Consider the following 13,426-nt stretch of genomic DNA (forward strand, 5'->3'; position numbering starts at 1 on the left):
CTGGAAGCTCCTTGAGGGCAGGTGCAAGCTTTATTCTGCTCTGTTCTGCCCAGAGTGACCCACACTGTTCCCAGCTCATTCATACATTAGCAGATACATACTGAGCACTGGACTTACTGATGAGAATGGATCATATCAACAACTTCCCTTGCTCTCTGACTTCCAGTTGGGTTGAGACCATAGATTGCCTTACTGTCTCAGGTTTTTTTTTTACCACCCTGGCCAGTGTGCCTCAGTGGTTGAGTATTGACCCATGTACCAAGAAGTCACTGGTTCGATTCCTGTTCAGGGCACATGCCTGGGTTGCAGGCTCGGTCCTTGGCAGGGGGCATGCAGGATGTTGATGTTTCTCTCTCAAAGTTTCTATCTCTCTCTCTTTTCCTTTCTCTCTAAAGTCAATAAAAACACATATTTTTTTAAAAAAGGAGTTTGTTCCAATCAATGGTAGTAGTCTACTTGGTATCTGACATACATCACTGCATTTTCCTTTAAAAATTAAAAAGATCCGTGGCACCACAATGAGTTTGCAGCCACTGTGACTCCTGCAGTACCCCAGGGCTCCTGGGTATGTATTTTAGGACCCAAGGGTTTAGCCATTGGGAGGCAGAAGCAACAGACTGGACAATCAGAATACTCACAGCATTTATTCTTCTGGCTCCAAACCTCCAGGCTGCTGCAGCATCCTTCACAGGGGGCCCAGTCCTCTCCTAATCTCTCCTATAACCCTAGCTACTCTGATTTCCAGGAACCCTCACTCCTCTTTGAAGTCCAGGGTGGTAAAGCCTCCACATGTTTCTTCATCACTCAAGGGGCTTCACCACCCCTTGTTGGTCTCCCTTAACTCTGGCCATATCTTGTAAATAGCCCTTTGACTAGATATTCAATTACTATTTTTGAGCCTGCCATCCCTTTCCTGCCAAGTCGCTGACTGTGCCAGGTATTGTTCAAGATACCGGTAACAAAGCAGACAAAAACCAAGTCCCTGCCCTCATGGAGCCCAAAGTCAAGTGCTGGAGACAGACAGTAAGCAAAGAAGCAAGCAGAAAGATAATATCACCAGATAAGGGCAGGCTGGTGATAGAAGGGTATTTGTGGTAAAATTTCAGGTACCGTGTGTGGTCAAGGTTGGCCTCTCTAAGGTGGGGGCATATGGGAAGAAGTGAGAGTGAGAACACACACTTTACCTGGGGAAAGAACTAGCCAGAGGAGAGGGCAAACACAAGGCAGAGGAGTGCTTAGCACATTGGAACACTGGCAAGGTAGCCCTGGGCAGGGGTGGAAGCTGAGGTCAGAGCACCACCAGAGGCCCCATTCTGTTGGGACTTGTAGGCCATGGTAAGGGTTTGGGTTTTATTTTCATTACAATTGGAAACCACTGGAGGGTTCTAAGCAGAGGGACACACTGTGATTTAGATCTCTAAAAGACTATCTGGCTGCTATGTGGAGACAACTGTAGGGGCAGGAGTGGGCTCTGAGACATCCATGGGGAGGACACTGCAAGGGCTCCAATGAAAGGGGATAGTGGTCCAGTCAAGGGAGGTAGCCAGAGAGGAGGTGAAAAGAGGTGGAAGTCTGGATGATTCTGAGGGTGCTCCCATGTGGTCTAGCGACAGATCAGATGTAGAGCATGAAGAAAAGCCATCCCTGGAGGAGTGGCCAGAGTCACCAACAGTATGGGTTTTTCAATTACTCAGGTAGGAGGAACGGGTTTGGAGGGAGAAAGCAGAAGCTCAGGTTTGCACCAGATTCTTTCGAGATGCCTATTAGCAGGGGTAATAGTCAAAATAATTTAACATTTCATGCAGGGCATGAACAGTTTGGTTGCTGGGCTATGGAGAGGTCCAGGGACCCTGGGGTAAGGGCCAGGATTCAGAACAACTGAACCTGAAGGATTTCAGTAACCACCCACCAGCAGGGCATGAGACGACCATGTGGAGATGTTGAGTATAGGTGCCTGGAGGTCAAGAGAGAGCAGGGTTAGGGACAGAAACTGAAGACTCACAAGCATTTAAAGCCATGAGGCTGGTGAAAGTACCTGAGAAGCAAGTGCAAGGAAAGAAGCTGACCAAGGACTAAGCCCAAGGCACTACCACCAGTCCTGAGGTCAGGGAGGTAAGAAAGGCAAGGAATGACTAGTAAAGTGTGGCTTCCCAGAAGCTAAAGGGAGAAAATGCTTCCAGAGGGAGGGTGTGATCAGAGGTGTCAGATGATTTGATTTAGCAATACAGAAGATATCACTGCCATAGCCAGGAGCAGTTTCAGGGGAGAGGTAGGAAGCAAAGTGTTGGGAGGGAATTAATGAGAGCCCCAAACTATAACTCCACATGGTATATTGTATTTGACAAATAAAAGATGAAACATGGTTTTTGTTGGTTTCTTTTTAGGCACTACTTTGGATTCTTGCTTTTTTCTTTTTTCTTTTGATCTGGGTAGCCAAATGAATTCACCATGAAATTCTGCAGGAAGCCAAAGGATATGTAATCAACTCAATTAGAGTTGCTCCTGGCGCATTCAGACTCTGAGTCCAGCTCCCTAATTCAGTGGGCACTTTGCTTCTGGCCAAGCAAATGCTTTTGTGAACATCAGCCCCTGGATTCTCATTAGAACCAAGGAAGCAGGTGGTCCCTTTTGCATTCTAGTCCCCTCTAGGGAGCCTAACTTGGCTAATACATTGCACACAGTCTGTTTGCATTAGCAATTAATTGGCTAGTCGGACAATTCTGTGAGGCCAACAAAGCATAGATCAGATAAGACCAATGTTGACAGCAAATGGTGGGGCCACAGTGGAATGCAGGCCCTGTGTTAATTCAGTCATCACAGGCCAGCTGAGGGAGCAATAAAAATAAAAAGAAGAATGTCAAAATGAACCACATCTGTGCCTTGGCACTATTTTAGTCATGATGAATTCTGCACTGCAACAACGCTTCCTGCTGAGGGTACCGCCTCAAATTTAGACAATGATCCCAAATACAATAATCTCAAATAGAACCACCTCACAATGCCAGCCAGATATTGAGCTTCTCCTTTAAACAGGTGTTCACTGAGCAGGGGCACTCCTCTTTGTGGGAGTCAACTATGGCAGTCTTCAACTCTAGTTTTCAACGTGATTTTGTTTGTTTTAAAGCTGCAGAACCCTCTGACATCTTATGAGCAGTCCTAGGTAGAAAACTAATAAAAACAGAACTCAAAACTAGTTGAAGCTAGAGTGGAGGTCCAGGCCGTTCACTCCTGCTCTGGTCCTCTCCACCGGCCTGCCTCTACAGAGCAGTCATCTGATGGCACACTCCTCCTCAGAAAAGGGGCAGGCCTAGCCCTGACAAATAAGAAATCTTTTGTCTGCCCTGGCCAGATAGCTCAGTTGGTTAGAATATTGTCCCAATATGCCAAGGTTGTGGGTTTAATCCCTAGTCAGGACACATAGAAGAATCAACCAATGAATGCATAAATAAGTGGAACAACAAATGGATGTTTCACTCTCTCTCTCTCTCAAAAATAAAAAAATTAAAAAATCAATCAATAATAAAATTTAAAAAAACCTTTTGTCTGCTGGCCCCAGACTGCACCCCGCTTCATGAGCAGCCATCAGGACTGCTTTCAGATGTGCACTCTGAAACAGGGGCAGGCTCTGATCTCCTTGTGAAGTAGTTTAAAATCAAATCCAAGCTAAAGAAATCCAGCTACCTTCCAGTGCCCTCTGAAGTACTTTTAAATGTTCAATGCTGCACCAAAATCATCACTGCCACCCAATTTTATGCACATTTGTTTTAAAATCCTAAACTCAAAGCACACTGGTGATTGATTTAAATTGACAAAATTGAAACAATGTAAAGAAACATTCACAAGCTAGTTTTTACAAAGAATGAAGATGACACTAATATCTACCCCTCAGCTTTTCTATTAGCTTCCTCTTGCTGCTATAACAAAATACAATGGATTTAGTGGTTTAAAACAACACATTTTTTTATCTTACAGTTTTGGAGATCAGAAGTCAAATACAGTCTCACTGGGCTAAAGTCAAGATGTGGACAGGGCTGTATTCCTTCCAGAAGCTCTAGGAGAGTCTGTTCCCTTGCCTTTTCCAGCTTTTAGAGGCTGCATGTGCTTTCCTTGGCTCAAGTTCTGTTCCATTTTCAGAGCCAGCGAAGGCCAGATGAATCTTTCTTGCATAGCATGCTCTGATCCTGACTCCACTGCCTCCCTCTTACATATTTAAAGGACCCTGTTCTTTAATTGGCCAGGATAACCCAGGATGAACTAACTTAATTCTACTTGCTACCTTAATTCCCTTTTACCATGTAAGCTAACATAGTTACAGGTTCCAGAGATGAGGGCATGGACATCTCTGGGGGACATTATTATTATTATTCCCATCTGACTCCATTTGGAACCTGCATAAAAGGTTTTCCTGCCCATTTGTAGGGGTTTAGGATGACTTTAAGCTTTTACATTCAAACCAAGATTGGCTAGTCAGTGGACCTATGACCAAGCCTCAAGGAGGGCCAAGTCTGGGTTGGGGGACAGGAACCCCTGCAGCCAGGCGTACCAAGCACACTGAGAGCAGTGAAGAAATACATGCCAGAACACATGCCAAGGGCAGAGCAGGAGTGGACACACAGCAGGGAAAGTGCCAACAGCAGGTGGGGGAAGAAACCAGAACAGGAAAGTCAGTGTACCTGGAAGGTATCTTTCCTGAACTCATAAGACTGAAAACTAGCTCCTCTCCACACTCCCCTCTAAGCAGCCAAATGTGCTCACTGTCCTCATCATTGTCATCTCTACTGGAGGCAGCTTCAGGCCTTTCCTCAGTACCTGTTGGTGCTGACTCTTGGGTAATTTCTATGCTATTGTTTCAAAAAACAGACATGTTCACCCTGGCCAGTGTGGCTTAGGTGGTTGGAGCGTCATCTTGTACCAAAAAGGGTGTGGGTGTGATTTGCAATGAGGGCACATACCTAGGTTGCAGGTTGGATCCCCAGTCAGGGAGAGTACAGGAGGCAACCCATGGATGTTTCTCTCTCACATTGATGTTTCTCTCTCTCTCTCCCTCCTCCCCCTTTCCCCTCTCTCTAAAAATCAATAAATATATCCTCAGGTGAGGGCTTAAAAAACACACACATGTTTTGCATTCCAAGATGGCAGCAGATTGAGTGGAAGCTACACTAACACTGTCCCAGGAACAAACTGGAATTACAACTAAAATATAGAAAGAACAACCTGCATAATCAAGTGCAACTGAAGATGAGCTGGAGAGCACCCTCATAACCAAGGAGGAAAAGTGGAGACCCCATAGAGACTAGTAGGAGGCATGAGAGGGCTGTCTGGGCTCCCACAGGCAACAGCTGAAGGTCCGGAGGGACAGCTCAGCTGTCGGGGGTTCCCACTGAGAACTCTGAGGCCTAAACCCCAAGGTGGGTTCCCAGCTCAGAGCAACAGAACTGAAAAAGGTGCCCATATAACATCTGGCTGTGAAAAGCAGTGGAGTTTCTGTCTGCCAGGGAAAGATGGCTGGAAATGCAGGCACCCTCTTAAAGAGCCAATGCACAAATTTTTGGGCAGCCACTCAACTTGGGCTCCAGCAGAGGAGGGCAGAGTGGACTAGACTGGTGTGAGGAGAATCCAGGGTTGGGGGCTCTGGAGAATAGAGCTCAGAGGGCAACCATCTTGATTCCTGTGCTGAGTCATTCCCCCAAACTGCAGGGGATATCTTTCTCAGGCAGACATTTACCATTCAAGCAGCTTTAGCCTGGGGGAGAAGCAATTGCTCCACCCTGTTGGAAAACCTCTTGCCCTGCCCTATGGAGTTTCCATAGCCTGAGGCTCATTAAGAAACTGAATAACAGCCTCGGGGTTTTTTGCCTGATTTGGTTCTGGACCCTGGGATTGGAGAGCAGACCTTGGTAGGCATCTTGGTCCATTCCAAATGTACCCAGCCCCAGCAGAGGGAACCACAAGCTGTGGAGTGCAGGAAACTTCAAACAGGGTACTCAAGGCCAGTCACAGACAGTCTGACATGGGCCTGTACCATAGACCATCCAAAAGACTGGGAATCCTACCAGACAGCCAAAATGGGGAGACAAAAAAACAAGCCCTAAATGAAAGAACAAAAGAATTCTCCAGAAGAAGAGCTAAATGAAAAGGAGATAAGCAATCTATCAGATATGAAGTTCAGAATACCGATCTTAAAGATGTTCAACTGCATGAGCAAAGAAAAAGAAAATATGAAGGAAATTAAGAATGACATAGTAGAAATAAAAAATACAAAAATATCAGAAGGAATAAACAGCAGATTAGAGGAAGCTGAGGACCGGATCAGAGAATTAGAAAACAGGTTAGAAAAAAATCACTCAGTCAGAGATCCAAAAAGAAAAAACAGTTAAAAAACAGGACAGTTTAAAGGAGCTTTGGGACAACGTGAAAAATAACACTATTCACATTATAGGAGTACCAGAAGATGTAGAAAGTAAGCAAGGGTTAGAGAACCTGTTTGAAGAAATAATGCCAGAAAACACCCTTAAAGTGGTAAAGGAAAAACCGTACAAGTTCAGGAGGCACAGAAAGTCCCAAGGAAGAAGAACCCAAAGAGGCCCACACCCAGACACATCATAATTAAAATACCAAAAATTCAAGACAAAGAGAGAAACTTAAAGGTAGCAAGAGAAAAGCAATCTGTTACTTGCAAAGGAGCTCACATAAGGCTGTCAGGTGATTATGAGAAACTCTACAGGCCAGAAGGGAATGGCATGAAATATTCAAGCTAATGCAAAACAAGGATTTGAAACCAAGACTATTCTATCCAGAAATGCTATCATTCAAAATAGATGGTGAAATAAAGAGCTTCCCAGACAAAAAAAAAAAAAAAAAAGGCTAAAAGAGTTTATCACCATCAAACCAGCAGTACAAGAAATGTTAAAGGGAATGCTGTAATAAGAAGTTGAAATAGAGAGGAGAAACATAGGCATAAAGAAATAAAATGGCAATAGATAAGTACCTATTAATAATAACCTTAAATGTAAATATAAATGCTCTAATCAAAAGACAAAGGGTAGCTGAATGAATAAGAAAACAACACCCAAATAAATGCTGTCTACAAGAGACCCACCTCAGAACAAAAGACTCACACAGGCTGGAAAAAAAAAAAACAAAACACAAAAAACAAACTTCTGGAGGACTTGAAAGAAGAGATCAATAGCAATACAGTTATAGTAGGGGACTTTAACACCCCATTGACTTTACTGGATAGATCTTCCAGACAAAAAATCAATTAGGAAACAGTGATTCTACAAGATACACTACTAGATCAGATGGGTTTAGTTGACATTTACAAAACATTTCACCCCAAAGCTGCAGAATATGCATTGTCCACAAGTGCACATGGGACATTCTCAAAGACAGACCATATGTTAGAACACAAAACACGTTTCTACTAGTTCAAGAAGATTGAAATCATATCAAGCATCTTCTCAGGCATTTACACCATGGAATACTATGCAGCTATAAAAATGAAAGATCCCTTACCCTTTGAGACAGAATTGTGGGACCTGGATAGTATTATGCTAAGCAAAATAAGCCAGTCAGAGAAAGATAAGTATTATATGATCTTACTCATATGTGAAATTTAATGAACAAAATAAACAGATGAACAAAATAGATTCAGAGACATAGAAGCATGGAACAGGCTGACGAATCTCAGAGGGAAGGCAGGGGTGGGTGAGTGAGGAGAGATTAACCTAAGAACTTACATGCATATATGCATAACCCATGGACACAGACAATAGTGTGGTGAAGGCCTGGGGGGAGGGATACAGGGGGAAGGGGATCAATGAAGGAGAAAGGGACACATTTGTAATACTTTCAATAATAAAGATAAATTTTTAAAAATCCCACATGTTTTGGTTACCTGGTGTCCAAAATGATGAAGGGTACGGGTATGACCTGTGATAATGAGGAAGGAGCCAAAACCAAAACAGATGAGGCTTAAAGGCAAACAGTCCCCAGGCAGTTTCAGGCCAATAAAATTACTGTCTGGGGTTTATAATGGCAACCCTGAGCTATCCAGGAAAGGGAAGATTCCCCTCCTCTGCCCAGGATATTCCTTTCCAGGAACAATTCCAGAACTCAGGCAAGTGGGGTTAAGCAGGTCTGGCCAATCCTGCAGGTGGCCCTGCGGCCCATCTGGTTCATACCCTATAGCCCAAGTCAGACCACAAGGATTCTGCCTCCATTCCTGTCTGGCATCTCAGTGACACCAGCACTGGGGCCCACTCTTCTCTGTTTTCTCTCCTGCCCAACCAAGTCCAAGGGTTCTTGAAGACCAATTCAAACTCAGGGGTCACATGCTGCCGCCTCCTTCACTTGTTTTGCATGGACTACAGTGAACTTTTTAATGCAAATGTAATTCACATACCATACAACTCACCCTTCTAAAGTGTATAATTCAGTGGTTCTTAGTACATTCACAAGGTTGTGTAACCATCACCTCTATCCAATTCCAAAACATTTCCATCACCCCATAAGGAAACCCTATACCTATTATGCAGTCACTCCCCATTCCCCTCAGTCCCTCCTAAACACTGATTAACTTTCTATCACTTTCTATGGATTTGCCAACTATGGACATTTTATATAAGTGGGATCATATAATATGTGGGTTTTGTGTCTTGTTTCTTTCACTTAGCATAATATTTCCAAGGTATGCATTTTTTAAATATGGCTTGGAATGTCTTAGGTAATGTGAATAATAACACTAACAGAAAGTTCACTTGGAACCAGGTGCTCTGCTAAGCACTGCACTCATGCAATACTGTTAACAATCCCATGAGATAGATGGTGTGGTTATCCCCATTTTAAAAATGAGAAAACCAAGGAACCGAGCAGTTAAGTGACTTGCCCGAGGTTGTGATAGCACTGGGTAGGCTTGCTCCAAAGCCTGCACCCTCCGTCAGTTGGGCTACTTCTCGTTAAGGGAGCAGGCATTCTCATCACACTTATTCTGGGTCACTTCTCACATTTCTATGACCTACCCCAATCCTCGAAGTATCTGCATTCATGCCTCCTGCTTTGGTTATTCAGATAAAACTGCATTCAAGCCCTAAACCTTGCTTGACCACACATTTTTTATCTGAGATAGGTTACCACTCAGTTATTTTCAAGGCTGTAGGCAAACAGCCCCTATAGACCTCAGGATATGAGAGGAGTCACTGTGCCAACCTTTCAGGGCAGTTATTATCAGGAGATGTGTGTGAGGCACTAAGGGCCTAGCGTGTGGAAGACATTGGGGAAATGGAGCCCTTGTAATGATTACTACCCACATGCACGGCTTCTCCCCGCTGTTCAGAAGAACAGCTTCCCATTTCTGTAGGTGCATACAGGCTACAGACCTGTCCTCAGAGTTTTCCAAACTAGTAAAATACACAATAGACTAAAACCCATCTCTAATTAGAACAAAGATGATTTGCTAACCACCCTTTTAAACTCTTGGGAACTCAACTTGCCAAAATATGGTGGGGTTTCACAAATCATGCTTCAGGATTGTGTGTGCCTTCTGAAGCCTGTCAGACTTTCTCGGCCACACCTCACTGCTGAAGACCAGGACCAGAATAAAGTGGCTCTTGGGCAGGCCCACCCAATCTACCACTTTGGAGCTCCAAAAGAGCCAGTGGGTGTTTGCACCTACTTTGTGTTTGCTCATTTCAACACAGCCACTCTAAAACTGTAACTGCCCGCATACCTGGAAAAAAACACCAATGCAAAACCCATAATTATCACTGTATTTCAAACAAAAGAAAAAAAAACACAACTGGGTCCCTACCTTGAAGCAAAAGCTTCTTCTGGTTCAGCTTTCTTAATTAAAGTAAAAAAGGGCCCTGGCCAGTGGATCTCAGTTGGTTGGGCGTTGTCCCGTGCACCAAAATATTGCCAGTTCGATTCCTGGTCAGGGCATATACTTGGATTTGGGGCTTAATCCTCCGTAAGGGGTGTGTAGGAGGCAGCCGATCAATGTTTCTCTCTCTCTCTCTCTCTCTCTCTCTCTCTTTCTCTCTCCCTTCTTCTCTACCTAAAAATCATTTAAAAATATAATTTAAAATTAAATAAAATTAAAAAGTCACTGGGCAGCAGCTCTGTGTAGGTGGGATCCTAGCTCTCTCTCTTTTAAGCTATTTGACCAGGGGCCCCTCAATTGGAAGAGGGGGATAATACATAACCAGTAAAATTGTTGGAGCAATTAAAAACAATAAATGTGAAGTTCCCAGCACACAGCAAGCACTCTGGAGATGGTAGCAGGTGACAGGGTTGCAGATCTGAGAGTGATGCATGCCTGCTCCCCTCCACAAATCTTTGTGAGTTGTTAGGCCTTATACAGATGGGCAAACTGACCAAGGTTGAGAGAACTTTACAAAGGCCACTTGGCCAGTAAGCAGTAGGAGGAGGGCAGCCTCCAGGACTGTGGAATCAGACAAGCCCAGGATGAAATTGTAACTTTGCCACATGAGGCAAGTTATTCAACTTTCTGTGCCTCCATTTACTCATCTGTAAAATGGTCTCACCGGTTTGGTTTCCTCCACCACCTCCTAAACCACTTAGTGTAACACATTATCAAAAAAAAAATGAAACTTGGTCATTTATATTCCTCACCTTCTCAATGTACATACCATGTTGCAAACTTTCAGAAGATAGCATTGAAAGGAGTATCATTTTTCTAGTGTTTTTGTGCTTCCACATTCAAATTTCCCACATCATTAGATGCAAGTCAATTAAATGATTATACTTTTCCCCACAAATGCATCATACATAAAATTAAAATTTTAACCTCAAAAGGAAATAAAGCAGCCCTAGCGGATTTTGCTCAGTGGTTAGAGCATCGGCCTGCAGACTGAAGGGTCCTGGGTTACCTTCCCGGCAAGGGCACGTACCTCAGATGCAAGTTCATTCCCCAGTCCCAGTCGGTGCGTGACCGGGAGGCAACCAATCCATGTCTCTCTCACATCAATGTTTCTTTCTCTCTCTCTCCTTTCTCTCTCTCTCTCTCTCTCTCTCTCTCTCTCTCTCTCTCTCTCTCTCTCTCTCTCTCTCTCTCTCTCTCTTCTCTCTCTCTCTCTTTCCTCTTCCCCTTACACTCTCTGAAAAGCAATGGAAAAATATCCTTGGGTGAGAATTAAAAACAAAACAAAAACAACAACAAAGGAAATACAACAGAAAATTCCACAACCTTGTAACTTACTTTATTTTTCTTCAAGGCACTAACAATATACTATATAGATTGCCACGTTTGTACTTGTTTTCACCCCCCACAAAGATATCAGCTCCATTAGGACAGCCTCCTTTCTGTTCAATTGCTGCACCACCAGTGTCTAGAACAGAGCCTGGCACCTTTGTAGAATGTTGCACCAACTCCAGGAGGGCTGCCCACATGAGAAACATTTCTGCATCTTTTGCAAAACTGCTTTGACTAGCACTGTCTACTGTTTTCCAGTGCTCCTTAAATGTAACATAAATCTACCAAGAAGTGAGTACTAGGACAGTTTTATTTTTGCTGAGCTCATTTGTTTTTCATTAGCTGAATTTGCCTTCGTTGTCAGGAAGCTCAGAGCACAATTCTGTGCTCAATTGCAGTATTTTCCTTAAACCCCCTTTTTTTGATGTGGGGATGGGATATGAATAATTGTGAGAAGATTCTGCCATTACAGTGGGAGACTCTATTTTTAACCACAGACTGAATTTATTCTAAGATGTTTCTCAAACGTGAATGCAAATTACCTAGGGATCCAATTAAAATGAAGAATCTGACTCAGCAGGTGAGAGGCGGGGGTCTGGAGATACTGCATTCCTAACAAGTCCCAGGTGGGGTGCACGGGTTCTGGACCACACTTTGAGTAGCTGGTATCTAAGAGCCTTGCTCCCTTGATTCGAAGGAATTTCTCTCTACTCATCTTTGGCAAAATATCACCAATGGCTCAAAAACTGGGGCGATCACGAGATGAACCTGGGGAGTTGGTTAGACCTATACATCGCCGTCCCCGCAGAGATCCTGACAAAGGGGATAAGAATGTGCCCAGGAAATTTGCCGGGTGCTTCTGTCGCAGGTGGCCTGAAAACATATTTTGGGAAGCCCCGCTAGAGGGAATGAGTGCTCTCTTCAAGGTTTCCCAAAGGCAATCTCCTGGGGACAGCTGTTGTCACCCGTGGTGACACCTTGTTCAGGATTTTAAGGGGTACTATCCCGTTGTTTCCAGCCCAGCACCAGAAGGGGTCCCAGTGCCTCCTCTCCCGCCATGTGGATCGCGACAGGGTCAGCCCCCAGTGGGCTCAGGGCTCAGGGCTCAGGGCTCAGGCTCACCCCTCCCCCGCCCCCCTGCCAGCCAACTGTGTCAGACACAGGCTTGTGGGGCGGGCACCGGGCCGCTCAGGCGCAACACTGGGCCGCAAGAGCGCCGAGCCCCCACCCCCGCGCCCCCGGGAGGGTGGTACCCGCTTGCACCCCGCTCACCTTACCTCTCTGGACCAGAGTGGCCAAGGAGAAAGTGAGGCAGAAGAGGAACCCCGAGCGCCAGGCCACCATTGCTAGGAGCGGAAGGAGGGGACCCAGAGGAGAACAGTTTGCGCGAAAGCACCCTAGGAGTAGGTCCAAATGGAATGGGGAAAGAGGAGCAGCAGGAGGAGGAGCCTTGCCACGACTGCAGGACACGCCCAAAGCCGGGCAGAAAGGGGCACGCAAGAGAGGTGACGCCAGTGGCGCCCGGGCTTAGGTTAGGTGAGGTGGGGAGGCTTTGAGCCAGAGGCTCGAGGGGCTGGGTGAGCCTGCAGTCTTGGGGGTGGGGCTGGAGCGCAAGGGGCGGGGCCAGAGGACTCCCAGCGGGTGGAGCTGTCTGGGTTGGTTCTGGGGCCAGCACTAGCCCGCGGCCCACAGGCCCCTTCTCACCTGGGTCCTAGAGATGGGTTTCAGAGGTGGACCCTGCGGGCCCGGAGCAGTAAGCCCAAAGTGACAGAGCAGCCAGAGGCACAGGAAGTGAGAGTGAGCGGTGATTTCCACCCAGTGCGCCAGACTCCCGGGCCGTATCTGGACCCTGGGAGGCTCACTTGCCAGGAGCTGTCTGCCTGATGGGTCTTCCCCTTCTGACCTTGGTGTCATCAGGGTAAAAGGCTCTGCCCTAGAGGCGCCTCCAGCTGTGCTCCGGGACAGTACCCGCTCTCTAGCCTGAGTCGCTGTGGCCGAGCTTAGTTTTTCAGAACCGCCGGCTGCCCACCCACTCGCTGATCCCTGCAAGAAACTGTAGTGGAATCCCGTCCAGAGATTAACAAAAAGGGCCATTTTTATAGCTGGCCGCGGCTAGCAAACAGACTCGACTCGAAACAAGCCCGAAGTCGGGCACCTGGGCAGGTCAGAGGGAAGAGGTGGGGATGGTCTAAGCTGGACCGCCGCGAGCCCAGG

At 45.7% G+C, this 13,426-nt stretch overlaps 1 protein-coding gene across 4 annotated transcripts in view; it reads right to left on the reverse strand.

Moving 5' to 3' along the window:
- Positions 1-12,746, reverse strand: part of CD99L2 (CD99 molecule like 2) — a 148,740-nt gene extending 135,994 nt beyond the window's left edge. For all 4 annotated transcript variants that reach the window (XM_087813471.1, XM_087813472.1, XM_087813470.1 and 1 more), the window contains exon 1: positions 12,490-12,746. In XM_087813471.1, the coding sequence (XP_087669597.1) occupies positions 12,490-12,556 (67 nt within the window). In that variant the 5' untranslated portion in view covers positions 12,557-12,746. The remainder of the gene's footprint in view (positions 1-12,489) is intronic.
- Between the last annotated feature and the right edge of the window lie 680 nt (positions 12,747-13,426).

This window comes from Miniopterus natalensis, chromosome X (assembly GCF_054644295.1).
Source record: "Miniopterus natalensis isolate mMinNat1 chromosome X, mMinNat1.hap1, whole genome shotgun sequence".
In the NCBI taxonomy this organism is placed as follows: domain Eukaryota; kingdom Metazoa; phylum Chordata; class Mammalia; order Chiroptera; family Miniopteridae; genus Miniopterus; species Miniopterus natalensis.